At 35.9% G+C, this 15,981-nt stretch overlaps 1 protein-coding gene across 1 annotated transcript in view; it reads left to right on the top strand.

Annotated features, from left to right (window-relative positions):
* The window catches only part of SDHAF3 (succinate dehydrogenase complex assembly factor 3), a 28,470-nt gene extending 14,054 nt beyond the window's left edge, over positions 1-14,416 (top strand). Inside the window, exon 2 of the mRNA XM_021538370.3 lies at positions 14,039-14,416. Coding sequence (XP_021394045.1) covers positions 14,039-14,242 — 204 coding nt within the window. The 3' untranslated portion in view covers positions 14,243-14,416. The remainder of the gene's footprint in view (positions 1-14,038) is intronic.
* Positions 14,417-15,981: the final 1,565 nt, after the last annotated feature.

Raw genomic sequence — 15,981 nt, 5'->3', positions numbered from 1 at the left:
AAGGAAAACCTGCATGAAGAAGCCTTTTAAACTTGTTTGGGTGATGATGGGTATAGAGGAGCTCCTGAGTTCCCTATTAAAAATAGAGCTACTATCATCCTACACAATACCTCAAGGACAAGTAGGCAGAAAATAAACCTTTGAGTAATGCCAGTTTGTGTATTAGAGCATTTCTAATTATGCTTTGTTGTCACTGAGCCTCATTTGGTGAACTGTTAAGATGTACTGCTTGTAAATTTTGATCAGATTTTTTTTGAATGCTGTTGCATAGTGTGTATTGTGTTTCCAGTAGAAAGGAGGGGTTTTTTTTTTTTTTTGTTTTTTTTTTTACTTGCATATTGTAGAAGTAAAGCTTCAGTGACTTTGGTATAGTGAAGAAAATTATAAATACAGTCTGTTTCTTTTCTGAAAACTAGCTGTTAATAAAGTTTTGTGTTGGTTATGAAAGAGTAGGGTGGCAACTAGCTTTTGTGTGTGTTAGTAAAAACTTATATACTAAAAGAGTTTGAATAAATCAGGTGATTATTGAATAATGTCAGTATTATATTACTGATCTTTTAAGTGTGTGAACTTGTCTGTCTTAGTGAACTTTGTAGTTGAATTAGTTATTTTGAAACAATTGCCTTGGGGGAAGAAGAGAACTGTTTTGATATAGTATAGTATCTTCAGTACTGAAACATTTGAAAAAAATCTGAAATCTGATAGTCCTCAAAACATAATGTCAGATCTTAACAATAACCTGAGATTTGTAATTTAAATATTTTTATCTTGGGAGTTGTCATTAAAATATAACTTGGAATAATCTTGTGTTTTTTAATGAATGGAGTAATAGAGCAGAGGTAGTAGCCTGGAAAGGCCATTTTAGATCAGGTTGACTGTGACTTCATCCAGTCCTTTACACAAACACTTTTGGGTATTGTTGGTAGAGGATGTGCAGGAAAGATTTGACTTAAAGTATAATTTTCAGATGTTACCTGAGAAGGCTCCCAAAATTAATGTTCAGGCAAAACTAACTACAATTCTAAAAGTCAGTTGTAACCTAAATTGTAGTCACAGCTGAATGGTACTGAAGTACAAGTGCTGACTCTCTGAAGGTACATCATCACTGACACACATTAGTATCCTTTGTGGCACTTTTAATTGCTTGGTTTCAGTCCAAGATTAATATGATCTGAGGCATTGTAATCATACTGTGTTGAGTTTTGCCTATTAGTTAAGTTTATGTAGAAATGTAACTATGTAGGTGTGATGTTAGCATTGTGTTTTTACTTCCACAGTATGTTTAGTATGCTTTAGTTTAGTTTATCTGTTTTTATACAGAGACACAAGTCAGCCATATAAATTACATATGCTGTTGAAATGAGGATTGATGTGCTATACAGTGTGGAATGTAACTGTGATGGAGCAACTTTCATGGTAATTAGCAAGAGCTTGCAAAACGGTATTATACTGCTGTGAATGCTGTCTACATCATTATTAATTTTTAGTCTATTGTTTTTGATGGATTGTTTGTGTACTTATTTGCACAAATATACACTTCTAATGCATGGTAACAAGTATAAGAATAAATGAAGTGTATGAGTTTGTGCATTTCTTTTTTTTTTAATTAATGCTATGGTATCTAAAAGACTTAGTTCCAGTCTTTCATGGCATCAGATTGATATCTGACAGTTTCACTTGAATTTATTTAGTAGTCTAGCAGAAAGCATGCAGCAATATGCAGTGGATTTAATTGTAAATTTGAAACTCACTTTGAATTTGTTTTATTTGACTTTGTCTTTTTTTTCTTCACCTTCAGATGTTCAATTCTGTTGTGTGAGATGAAATTCCCATGATCACTTGTGCTATTTAGTATATCACATTTGTTGATTAAAACTTTTGGTACAGTGATGCACCAAGCACTGAGTACTTACCAAGTTACCTGCCAAAGGTTTCGTTTTTCCTGAGTAATGGAACTTTTTTGTTTTCATTTGTGATTATGTAGCTTGTAGGGGCATTGTCAAGGGAAGATAAATTCTGAAAAACATTCCAAAGAGGTATGATAATTTTGACAGCAGCTGTAGCAGAAATTTCCCAGAGAAATTCTCTATCTACCTGATGAAATAAAGCATTACCAAGCTGGGTTCTGTAAAGGAAGATGTTTTGCAAAGTTGTTATTTGTAAATTCACTGCTGTAGTGGATATAGTGAAGAGTTCAGTAAAAATGAGGAAATTTGCTTTATTTTTCTCGTAAATACAATCCCATCACTTTTCCCCAATGTTGTACAGTCTTGTTTCAGTGCTTTCCTCTATTGAGGCATTAAAAATTCATGTTAAAACGTTATGCTTTGACATAGAGATGTTACATTTTGTTCCAGTTTTCTAGGGCGGCGGTCACTAGTCAAGGCTAGTCCTTCACTAGCGCAGCTGGTGGCCCTCGGGCTGACTTTACTGTAGTGCTCGTGCCTGTGGGCCAGAGGTCCATGGGGAGCTTTCAATGTCTAGCCCATAGGGACATTTCCCAAGCAGCCCACAAGTGGCTTTTGGAAGAAGTGTTTATTCTGGTCTACCTGTGTCTTCTATGATAGAAAGAATGAATGTGCTGGGATGGCAGAGGAGCCCTTGCAATCCAGTGCCTTCCTGTGCATGGCCAGTGCTCAGAGCTGTGACCTGCAGCAAATGCGTGCTGTGCTCCCCTGCTGCATCTCATTATACAGGTGAGGGGGAGGGATTTCCCCTACATCTCTAAACTATGTAGTGGAACTGGTCTAGGTTCCCTTCTCAAATGGTGCCTTCACAAATTACTTTTTTTCAAAGGTACATAAAACATTCCACAGGACAGCAAATCATGCTAATATTCATCCCCCCCTTTAAGACTGAAATAAACCCCTGCTTACAAAGACCCCATGAATTACCATTCAGTGTGATCTGTGAGGTTCTGCTCTGCCTATGGGCATATGTATGCAAGACTTTATTTTCCATATTTGTATTGGTTAGCAAGCAACATCCATTGAGATGTATAAACAACTCAAAAGCAATTCAAGTTTTTATTGCTCAAATACCACTGCATCATTTTAAATAAATCCAGAGTAATTTTAAAGACATGCAAATATAAACGGAGATAATTCCTTAGTGTTGAAAAGTCCTGAAACAAATATGAAACCAATTGAACAGCTTTAGTATTCTCTCACTGATGGGATCCATATTTATTGCATCAGTAATGGATGGCAGGATTTTTCTAAATGTATAAGTCAATTTAAAATTCTTCCTGATCATATAGAGTAGGAAAAGAACTTGGTTCTTAATCTGGTGTAAGGCAACAGTGCAATGGTTTGACATTGCTGCTAATGATAGGAGTATCATTGTGTTAGTGTGCAGAGGGCAGCTGAGCAGATATGGATGCACCATACCAAAATGATTAAATTATACCACTTAGAGTTTTGGACATACAAGTACAACTGGTATGTGGCACTTCCCATTCATGCCATCTGCCACAGGCAGGCTGCTTCTGCTCCAGATATTGATGCTTTCTTTACCTCGAAGTGAAGACTGTGGCACTAGGCTGTGGAAGTACCTGCAAGTGTGGCAGAGCACAGAACTGAGCTCTCCTGACCAGTCCTAATGTGGTGCATCCCTATTTCTGGAAGGTCTCCCTGACATTTTCATGGCTTTGGTATTTTCACATGCAATTAAAGTATTGAGGTAAATTAACTTCTGTGCCAGTTCAACACATATCTGTTTGCTTGGGATCAGACAGCCTGTTTTTGCACAGAGAAAAGGGAGAGGTTCTTTAGGAATTTTTAGGAATATGTAGGCAGTCTGGATTTCTGTTGAGAAATCTTAGAACTTTGTTAACTGAATGTTCACTGAAAAGTGAAGTACATAGCTCTAAGCTATTTGACATACTTGATTTCCAACCCTTTATTTTTTCCTTATCCTGTTTTCTCTGTCAGTTGCTAATTGAAAGCAAGCCCCCTTTAATAGCTGGAAAACCTCTGGCAGTAGGAGGAAAAAAGAAAAAAAAATAGAACGAGGTATGGGTGAGTTGATTTTGAAATATTTGTTGTATAGAGATTACAACAAAGGAGAACATGTTGAGACTTGAGTTTGATATGTATTTGTTCTCCTCAAGAACAGTACAAAATATTTAATGGATTTTTTTCAGAAGTACTTTCAGATTAACTGTCTCTACAGTACATTAGTGAATTTTGAAACTTGTTTAGCAGATGACTGAATTTTCCTTTCTCATTTTCTGCTTAACCCCTCCAGTCTTCTTTGATGGTGTGGCTGTCACTTGCTGTATTGTGACAGACACTGTAAAAATCCTCTTAAATGTCAGAGCTGTTGGTTAAATGGATAGTGACTTGCAGATGATTACAGAAGGTTTTTGGTTTCTCAGATTGGAAGTTTCTCATGTAGTCAATAAAGATTCATGTTCCCTTTTAGCAGCTCTTGACCATACTGATGACACATTTGTTTCCTTCATTTAGCTTCTGTGGCTAGTTCTGGAGTAATTCAGAAATTATATAAAAATCTGCAAGTTAAAAACCCTTGGTAAGATACATAAATTTGTAAGCTTTAGAGTTTTTTACTGTAAGAAACTCCTGAAAAAATAAGCCCAGGTTTAGAATGGGGACATTTAGTTTCTCTGGGCATCTTTGCAGTTACAGAGGACTCTCTGGCTATGTGTGTTACGGAACTTTACATTGTAATTTTCAGAGCAATAAAACTAAAGATGAAGGAAATGCTGTGATTTATTCTACTGCTTGGAGGATATGGAAGACTTTTTAAACAATGTATGTTATTAATTTAATTTAACAGAGGTAGGTGTATGTATATGCAAAGCATTTGTTTGGTCTAAAACTTGAATGCCATTTAACATATTTTGCTGCAGCAATAAGAACTTTAAAAATTTGCACTGGGTCTAACAAAGAGTGTAATAAGTTAACCTTTTTTGCCTTTTATTAAGTACTCTGAAGTAGATGTTAATTGCAGTAAGAAGCTTTCTTTACATAGAGTGAATATACAAATATAAACCAGTGTGTTGCTTGTTGTCATAAGAAAGATGTCAGTTACATCTATTTGCATTTCTTTTCATAGAGATGTCCTATTACTGCAATTTAAAAGCAAGAAGGAGTGAATTGCAACCAAATGATTGTGGCCAAATACACTGATTTATTGTTACAGAGTAGGACCTTCAGAAGTTCCAGACTAAATGTCATACCTAGATAAGTAACACCCTTAGAAGAATTTACCTGTGTTTCCCACTGGCAGTATGTTTTTCATTTTTTAAATAAGGAGTCTGCCTGTGCGCAGGCTTTCTTTTATTGATGGCCAGTCTCCCAAGCAGTGCTCTGTGAAGAGCACACCGCAAAATGTTTGTGTCTTGTTGGAGAAGCTGGTAGATAAACTTCCATGACTCCTTGTTTGTCTGTTGTAAATGCCTCCACAAGTGCTGAGGTGAGGCTTGTCTCTGTCTTCTGTTACTGGAGGGACCATGATAATACTGGTCAAAGAAATCAGCCTCTGATTCAGTGTTTTGTGACACCAAATTTGGTCTGCTAAATTAGTATTTCATGTGTTGTATTGGAACAGGTAACATTGACTATGTTCATTTAAAACTAGGGAAGTTTCTGTCTGTTTGTCCCAAGGAGTGGATCTGACTTCTACACTGATTACCTTCTTGTATGTTTGTAAAATATTGCCCATGACTTTTTACTTAATTCATTCAAGCATGTATTTCTTCTACAGGTACATTAAAGTAAAAAAATCCAGTGCACTTGCAGCAGAAGGGTTATTTTTAGTGTCATGGAAATCAATACAAGATGCCTTTTAGTGGATTAATTTTTTGCTTATACTTGAGGTTTTCTTTGTTGCTGTATTAGTTAAAGGTTTTGTTTCTAATGAGCATGTAGAAATGCGTGCAATAGAAAAATAAGAATACCAAATTTCTTTTGGATATGTATGTACACTTTAATCATTAGGTATCAATTGAGTAGAAGAACGTACATGGAAGTCTTTGAAATGTTATCATCTAAGATATATAATCTTTTGCAGGTTCTTAGTATCTAGTGGTCTGGCAACTAATGTGGTTGTCTTGGAAACAGGCTTTATTTTCCTTTTGTGAATATCTAGATGTGGAATCATAATCTTCCTTGAAAATCTGTAAGTAATACTTCTGAAAGAAATAACTGCAGATTTAAGATGCTTGTCCTCTATTTAAAGAATTGATAGAGAAGTCTGTAAGTGATGTTTGCATTGTGAGCTTTAATTATAGTTGTGTGCTTATGTTGATAAAACAGTCTTTAGTGGTTTTTTTTTAGGTAAAATGCCTGTACTTAGTGTTGATATTTGTCTGGGAATTATCTGCAGTGAAACACTTTGCTAAGATTTCCTAGCTTAATGTTTACATAGAAATATTACAGTATAACTGATGCATTAGAAATGAAAGTCCTAAAACCAAATTGATACTATGACTTCCAGTCTTTTCCCTTGCCTTGTTTTAAATTAAAAGTATGTGATAAATCCTTGGGCTTCTGTGAAATTGTAGCATAATTTACCAGATAAAACATTGCTTTTTTATTAACCAGAGAGGTGCTTGGATATGCACGACATAAAATGTCAAAGTAAAATAGAAACTGAGTCAAGGAATGACCATCTTTCAAATTGTTGGGTTTTTATTAGGATTTGTATGAAAATATGACATAATGTTCTTGAAATTTAATTTTTCTGGTCTGTAACTTATTTGTCCTTATTTGTCAGCAGTCTGATATTAGTAACACTGTATTTTCACCTTGATTTTTACAGATGAATGTCCAGATGGAATAATTGTTCATATTTTGTTCTAAAATTATTAAGTTTAGTAAGTTTTCTAATGGTGGTTTTAATATATTTTTCTGCCAAGTATTTTTGTCTCCAATAGCAATTTAAAAGGTATTCAAATATGGATATGTACATTAGAGAAGAATTTTCTTTAAGAAAGAAAATTAGAGAAGAATTAGAAAATTAAGAGAAGTTTCTTTAAGCCTCTCATACAATAACTAGTTTTTTCAGTGAAACTCACACTCTGAATGATACAACGTGTCCAAGGGTAGACAAACATAGCAAGATCTCGTTTAGCCATTGGAACCCAATTGTGTGACCACTTCTTTTCTTCTACCTCCCATCTCTTCCTCCTGCTTTATTTCTTGTGCTGCATCCACATTTCAGTTCTCTTTCCAGAACTTAACTGACTGTTTTATTTTTGCTTAAATGTTCAGGTGTGTTCCAAATTTTTTAACTTCCTTATTCTCTAGAATAAGATCAGGCTTTCTGTGTAAGGCCTGAGATGAAGCTTACTGACCTAAGTGGAGAGACTCTTAAAGACTTAAAGGCTATGGTTGTAACCAGGTGATGCAAAAAGCTTTTAGTGACCTGTATTTTGGCCCCAATGTACAATAGTAGTGTAAGTATTCTGCACCCAGAAAGAAATAAATAATCACAACTTGTTTTTCCACAAATGGTGCTATGTTCCATTTTGGATGCAATAGCATTTATATATGTTTACCTTGATGGCCAGGCCATAAACTTCCCACTTTCACCTCAAATTATGATCTCATAAATCTTACATTAAAAAGGACATTAAAATAACATGTTATTTAAGCTACAAACAAAGCTGATTTAGTCCTTGAGCTTTTTTCCTATTTCTCTAAATAAATGTCATTTCTTCAAGTTTAACAATATTAGTTAACTATGTTCAGAAAAAGCAGTCCGTTTTATACCTTCCTGATCAAATAATAATTCTTCATGCTGATTACTAAGTATTACATAATTATATTCCCTGGCTCCATTTTAGCTGAACATTTTTTCATTCTTTGCTCCCAAACTGCAAACAAGCAAGCAACTGAAAAAAAAACCCAACCAAACCACTTATGGTAACAATTCTATAAAGTTACAGCATGTGCATCATTGTGTGAATGTGATCAGTTCCCGGAAATTGGTTGATAGTCACATACTAGCATCCTTCTTGAATATCCTGGGAAAACCTGATATTGTTAAAGTTCTCATGGTTTTTCCTTTCAGATTAAATTTAGTAAACTTTGATGTTTTCTTATTCCTGTTCTTTATGATACAGACATATTGTCCTGGAGAAATATATCTGTTTTAGCTCTGTGCATTGTAAGACATGGTCTTTCATCCCCAGAAATGAAATTATGCATAATTCAAAGTTAGTTCTAAAGATAAAGTACAGATTTTTTCTCTCATGTGCTTCACTTCAGGATGTTGCCAAGTCTGACATCAGCAGCATTATGAAAAGATAAAACAAACTTCAGGGGAGGGATTGCAGAGTCATTCAAGGAGAAATGGTATTTTTGTTGCCTTTTGTAATCAAAAAAGTACAAAACAAAATAAGCAATGAACATTTTCCTTTTACCATAAACAAGGAAGTTGATTAGATAGTCATCTACAGCCAGAGACACAGGAAAGTGTAGTAGCTTTCTCAGTGATGAGAACCACATCTCTGGAGGACAGTGTATCCACTCATCACAGCATGTTTGAGACAGAAGTTTCTCTCTCCAATGCCCAGCTTGTCTCCAGACAAGCTACATCTCCAGCTTCACTTGGCATGTGATATTTAGGTGTAGACAGTCCCACTGCAAGTGCATGACTTGGCTTGGAATGATCTCTGCACATCTTTCCATCTAGTAATGGACTGAAATACAAAATAGCTCATCCAAGCTGCACTTTACACAAGTTGTTTTAGAGCTTCTCATGAATTACAGTAGCTTGTTGCTATTTCTTTATTGTATATGCTTGGTGTGTTTTTACACATGGTGGCTGCTGAGGGGATCCAAGGGCCAAAAGAAAGTTGCTTTTTTACCTTCTGTCAAGACTTGCAGTAGGAGCTGGACATCTTTATTCCCTAAAGGTCCTCTGCTATGCTAGGTATCTCACAGTGAAAGTCTTGATTCTTCATTCTGTTGCCTTTTCCCCAGCAATTACTGTTTTAATTATTCACATAAGAAACTCTTCCAGTGCTGCCATATGTCATTACTTGCTAACATTCAAATACCATTTGATAGGTATTTTCAAAAGCAGGTGGACGGCTTACTTAGAACTCTTTGTAGTATATTGATTTTTCTTTTTTTAAATGTTAATGGTGTGACATTTACAAAACCAAAAGTGATTAGAAATTTAAATTTTGAAATTGATAATACCTTGCTCCTGTTAGAGGATGTGGGACTTTTACATAGGTGTTTATTCACATCAGTTATTTGGCAGTAATTGTATTTTATGCAATTTAAAAAATTGCATAAAATACAATTAGGGCTATTTTTAATGGTCTTACCTGGTGAAATATAGATTGTTATGGGTTAATGTGTATGTGAGTGCATGAAAATGTTCACTGTAGTGTTGTATTAAGCTGAGCTTAAATGTGGTAGAATTTTCCTGGGTTATTACTGCATTTCTAACTGTACTTAGAGCTTCAGGTAAAATGTATGAACAAGATATTCTGGATTTTCATGGGATGTAGCACCCATTTAAAAATCACTTCTGTAATATTGTATATTTTTCTGATTCTCGGTTTAACATCAAAACAGTTTTGCAGTAAAAAAATAGATTAAATAATTAGCAGAATTCTATCTGAATGAATGTGAAATAATTAATTCAACATATCTCTGCACAATAGTAAGGGTGCTCCTTGCTGTGTTGTTCATTCACATCTGTTTCTTCATGCTGCCACCCTTAGCAGTATGTGTTTGATTTTGCTCTGAGTAGCAGCAGAAACACTTGAAATGCTGCAATTTGAAATTAACTTCCAGGGAGTGATGACAGTGGCTTGTCAGGCCATACTTTTTTTTTATGTCACCCTGAATAAAATAAATTTAAAATAAACTGATAGCATTTATCCAGTGCCTGACTGTGCCCTGTTTAACGTGTCTCAGAGTAGCATTTTCTGATCTGGCCACAGTAATGTTTTTTATCAGTGCTGTCATTAATTTGGCTGCAAGTGGAGATAGCCTTTTTGGAATGGATGAGTACTTCAGCTTTATACTTCAGCTACTTAAAGGAGATAAAAATTTTAGACCTTTTTTAAAGAGAAAATCTGACTAGAAAGTGAATTGTACAGGTAGTCACTGTGAACAGACATATCTTTCTGAGATTTTTGGAGCAGTTGTCTAAAATGCAGCACTGTACATGTTTAGGAATATACCAGAGAAAATAAAAATTATGATTTTTGCCCTTTTCAGTTAAAATGAACAAATGGGCTCCTAACTAATTTAATTTTATGATTAAATAATAAAAGCTTATCAGCACTTTGTATTAGATATGAGATGTGTGTCAGTGTGGACTAGATCTGGTAGGAGTCCATATATCTGGCAGTCAGGGAAGTGGGGTTTTTGGTTGTGTGATTTTTGCTTTTATTTTTCTGTTTAATCCTTTCTCAACTTGGAAAACAAGAAGGCTGATGGTCTTTCTGTAATGTGTGGTGTTTTAAACCTCAAATGTCACCCATCCCCTTGCTCTTTTAATGAATTTGTGCATTCTGTGAATGACTATGAGTCCGAGAGCAGAGGGGAACTCTGTATTTGCTTCAGTTAGTGAATTTAAACAAAAAAACCCAAAGGTTATTGATTATAGCAAGCACTCACCTTTTGTTTTTTTGTATAAATAATTTAGAGGTTCAAGCATTTACTCATAGAGGATTTTAAGAGAGCCTGATGCTTGGTTCAGCATGCATGCTGTAGAGGCTAGTGATCTGAGGCAGAGCTGTGACCTGTGTGTGAGGAGTGCATCAGACCTTTCCAGGGAGGGATCTGCCTCCACACTGGCGATGCAGAGAAGGTTCTGGGGTGTGTCTGTGCTTGCACACACTGATGGCAGTGCACTGACATGGCCACTCTGCACCTTGGGCTGTGACCTTGGGCCTCCTTCAAGGTGAGGAGAGCGTCTGTGATATGGATGGGCAGCAGGCTGGGTTTGATATGGAATAAATCAGCCATCTTCTGATGTAAGTGGTCAGGAGAGGTGGTCATAACTTGAGCTTGGTTCTGATCCTCTGTGTTTCTGATGGCAGTCATATACAAGGGGGAAGGGCTTTTGCCATTCAGCAAGTGGTTTGGCTTTTACTTGCTTTTTTCATGTAAAAGCACAGAACGTTTACAGCTGGTGCAGGCAGAGGATTGTTGCAGTGAGAGCTACTTCCAAAGAAACAGCCAACCAACCTAGAAAAACCACCAGGGAGGAGATCTCCTGTGTCCTTCCGCCATCCTTGCGTATGTTGAGCCTGTCTCTGTGAGGGTGCAGAATTACTTGTGTTCCATTTTGTGTCTTTTGTCTCTGTTTTTTTGAGCACAGTGTGACCCATAATTGAAATAAGATGCCCTTGAAAAATCTGCTAAGGATTTGTGTCATGATTGATGACAAAGGAGTGTTGTTATATTTGGAAGATGCAGTTAAATATAATGTAAAATGAAAGGCAGAAGTGAAGTAAATTTTCCTTGTTTGAGGAAGCTAAGGAAGAGTTGGTTCCAGTTCTGCTGTTAAGGAAGATGATACTTGAAAAAAATTAAATTCTGTATTTATTAAGTTCTAATGAAAACTTAGACCTTACATGACCATACTGCTCCTTATTACCTGAGAGGGACTGTGATCATTGTATTTTATGACAAAAGTTATATTATTGAAAGAGCAAATGTTAGCTTCTCCCCTTTTTATTTTTTCATTATGCTTTTAAACCTGTTGCAAAACTTAGGAGTTTAGCACATTGAGTTCATGTGTTCTTAGGAAAATGGCACATTTTCTAGATAGAAATTGAATCTTAAATTACTATGTACCATCAAATCATGCAGTACCTCTCCACAAATCACTAATCACATAGTAATAGTATTTATTTCTGAGGGAACAGTAACGTAACTGTTTAAATTACATGTAATGTTTAAACAGTTAAATATCCCAGGCTTTGTTCCTCATCTGATAACACAGGAATTAAAAATGAGATATGTCAGAATTTTCAGCACTTCTAAAGGCTGAAGCATATTTTATTTGATGCATCACTGACTTTTGGTAAAATGAAGTGAGAAAGCTACATTTTCTATTCAGGAGCCAACCAGAGCCCAGCATGTTTCCATTGTCCAGTATTGAATTTTTGTTCACATTGCAGATCGATGTGAAACTGCAACCACTGAGGCTTTCTGGCATGTACTAAGCATTTGTTCAGCTAGAAAATGAGCAGGGGAAAAGAGCCAGCAGTGATGTCCAGGTGGGAGCCCATTGCAGTGCTGTGAAGCAGAACACCTGGTGTAAGGAATAGGGGGTGTACAGTCCATGACCATATGTCTGGATGCAGGGCACCTGTAGGAGTGGGCATTGCAGCTTTGTTGAGGACCACCACTTCCAAAATCTGGATTCTGTAATGCTGATGCACTGTGAGATGAGATGAGATGAGATGCTCTGGTGTTAGATTAAGAAAAAATTGCAGACTTTTTGCCAGTAATTAATTTGATACTTTTGGAAAACAGTCAACAGTTTGTAAAATTTTAACTGTTTCTTACATGGACTTGAGTTATTTCTAGGTACCAGACCTCATGTCTGCAGCAATAGCTGCAGGCTGCTCTCCCAGGTGTTTGTTTATTATCAGTGGGGAGGACTTTCTTCCTGCTGTGGAACCTGCTCTGTGGCACACTGCATGGAGGGGTTCTTGAGGTTTGTATGTTCAGCCAGATCTCTTGTTAAGATGTGAGGAGATTTCCATTGCTTTCAGTATTGTTTCTGAATTATATGCTGTGAATGTTTGGTATAATGAAAGTGGTGTGGGGTTTGTTTGTTTGTTTGTGTGGGTTTTTTGGTTGTTGTTTTGGTGGCTTTTGATGTAGGTTTGTTAGGGGTTTTTTGGTGTGGTTTTTTTTTTTTTGTTTTTTTTTTTTGTTTTTTTTCCCCATCCAGAGTCATTACTGACTGGATTTTTCTGGGCAGAAATGCGAAGATAGAATAAAGTAGCACAAGGTGGAATGGCTGGTGTGTAACTGTCAGTGTGTTACTGGTCTGCTGGGTAGCTTCAGAGATCACATTTGTCCATCTGCCTTGATAAGAAATTCTGTAATTGCAAAGTTGAAGAATTAAACAATTCACAATTTTTTATCTTATCACTGCCACATGATTGGCAATGGGAAGAAAACCTATTGGGAAAAATAATTGGGAAAAAACCTATTTAGTTTCTTTTAAACCCTACAGCAGCTCTACCATGAGGTAATACTACCGAGGTGTAGGTTTACCAGGAATTAACTGTGGTGTCACTATTTCTGAATGCCTATTTAATTTAAAAGCAGCAGAGGTGATATTGGGAAGAACCTTGAAGAATCAGGGTCTGTACGAATAAAAATTACTTTTGTTTGTCTCAGTTTGTTCTAGCTGTCTGTTTTCTTTAAATAGCCATGAACTAAGCTTTGCAACAGGGCTGGTAAGATCCTGCTGACCTCAGTGAGGCTTGACATGGTCCAGTAACAATCGAATGTATTTATGTTTGTAAATGGTGTCATTTTGAAATTTATCACAGGCTCATGAATATCTTTCTTCTTGCCCACTTCTCTGGAATTATTAGACATACAGTTGAAGTAGTGGCTTTAGTTACTTTGCTGGTAATTGGATTAACAATTCAGAATGCAATGCTGAGGTTTCTTTTAGCTGAAAATTGGGAAGGATGCTTTTCTGGATGTATCAGTTTACGAAGTGTATCCTATTGATATCCTGCTATATAGGAAAGATAATTTTAATACATATATTAGATCTATAATTAAATTTTGTTTTGTTTTCAGTAGTAGTATATGATAGGGCATTGATCTGTACATATATGCATTTTAAACTAGCTTCATAAAATGACTGAATGACTGTAGATACTAGAAATGCTTGAATAGGTTTTCTTTCTTATAAAAAGTGTAATTTTTTTAGTCATTTGTTGTAGGAGACCGTTGTAGGAGATTGTGTAAGAGTATGTTATTACAATATAATGCTATTAAAAAAAGTTGACCTGAATCTTGCTTTTGTCAGTTTTGTGACCTTTATATTTCTTTCTCATTAGAACTATGCAGCACTGATCCATCAACAAATTAATGAGGACAAGCAAAACTTGAGAGAAAAGGCTGTATATGGAATTCAGCTCACAGAAGAAAAGCTTAATGACTTCCGTGATGAACAGATCGGGCAGCTGAAGGAACTGATGGATGAGGCTACCAAACCTAATAAAAAAATCACCATTTCTAAAGACTCAGAATACAAAACCTAAAAGATTAAAAATTTTATTTTAATGCATATTGGAAGCATTTTGAAACTGCTTTTTCCAGTTTTACTTGAATGTGGTTTCTCTGATATAATAGATGCTGCTGATGCTATAACTTCTCTGAAATGGATGTGTTTGGCTTTCTGTGCAAGAATAAATGGAAAAATGGAATAAACACAACACTTTTATGTTAATTGCATTATTTCTTTTTCTCTCTCTCTTTTTTTTTTTTTTTTTTTTTTTTTTTTTGCCTCCTAATGGATGTTGAAGACTGAAAGAATTTGGGAAAAGTAAATGGACATTTTTAAAATATGGAGTTGTTAGTTTTGGGGTTGTTTTGTAATCTTGGCACCTGCAGGGCAAGACATTCTTCTGTTTGTGTATCATCTTCTTCCTTAATGGAAAAGATTGTATTAGCATTTATTTTCTGGTGAGGATTCAGTAGACAAAGGAATTGGTACTAGAGTAGGTTTGTTTTCATGGAAAGAAATGAACAGTATTAGAAGAGCATACTGCTGGTGAAATTGGAAGGTGGTTTTCTTCTTGAGCTTTATTGTGAAATGGACTTTAAAATAAAAGATGTAGCTGATTATTAAATTAACCTTGAATCACTCTTATGCAGAAAATTCTGTGTGTTTTTTCAAAACTAAATTCAGATTATTGTTAGTATCTAAAATTTTTAAAAACTTTTCATAAGTGGGTTGCCCTGTAGTTTGAATTCAAAGGTTCTTTAAAAACTTGGGATCCCATAATTTGCAATATTTTGTACAGACTAGAGTTTGTAAATGACCTGATCACAGAAGTTATCCTGTTGATAATACGACGAACATTAGTAATTTATTTCTAATAGGTTAAGTCTTCAGTAAGACAGTATGTGCTTGTTGTAACACATACTGTTGGAACTAAAAAAAAAAAGGGGGGTTTTATCTGTTAAGAAAAACAGATAAACCTAGTTTTATATTACTAGTTTTGTAATATTTCTGGACCTTTCTCTATCTCTTACAGCACATTTAAGACAACAAAGTCTTTACTCTTGGGGAATAACAGCTTTGACAAGGAAGCACATTTCCATCTGTCTCAGTTTGTAACAACATGCTGTTTGCCAAAGCTGCACTCCAGGATCCTAACGGAGTGGGGAGGAATTTGGGGAGCAACCTCTTTCTTTCTCCTGTTCTTTGATGGGATTGTAGGCTGCAGGTTGCTCACTTCTATTAAAAGTTCACTTGCAGGATTGCTGTGTGAGGAAAGTGGTTGCTTTGCTGTCTGTGTCTTCCTCTGGCACCCGCATCCAGGCTGCAGGGCTGTTCACAGGTCCTGATTCTGGTACTTCACGGGCATGGTGGAAGGGAATGGCAGCTCCTTCCTGGCCTGCTCCATACCTTGGATGGCCCAGCATCAAAGTGGGAAGCAAATGGCTTGTGCATACAGGAAGCTTGAAAACTGTCTCTGATACTGCCATTTGCACATTCCTAAAGTATTTTTCATTTTACAGTTTAAAAGCTGTAAAAATCTAATCCATCTCTGGAGTTTAGGGCATAAAGATTTATATTGTTGCACTTCTGTCAGATGTAATCAGTAATTCCATCACAATCTATTTGGTTTTCATACCAAAAGTAGTTTTTGGGTGTTGACAACAGAGCTTGTTTCCAGTCCTTGATTGTTAGTAGACCTGTACCTGCTTTCCAGTCAATATCCATGTTGCTTCCAATTTATTTCAAATACTGCAATTTAAAGCACCCTTATTT

The sequence above is a fragment of the Lonchura striata genome, chromosome 1, assembly GCF_046129695.1.
Source record: "Lonchura striata isolate bLonStr1 chromosome 1, bLonStr1.mat, whole genome shotgun sequence".
NCBI lineage: Eukaryota > Metazoa > Chordata > Aves > Passeriformes > Estrildidae > Lonchura > Lonchura striata.
Note: the sequence above shows the minus strand (reverse complement) of the source record. Positions and strands in the feature narration are given on the sequence as shown.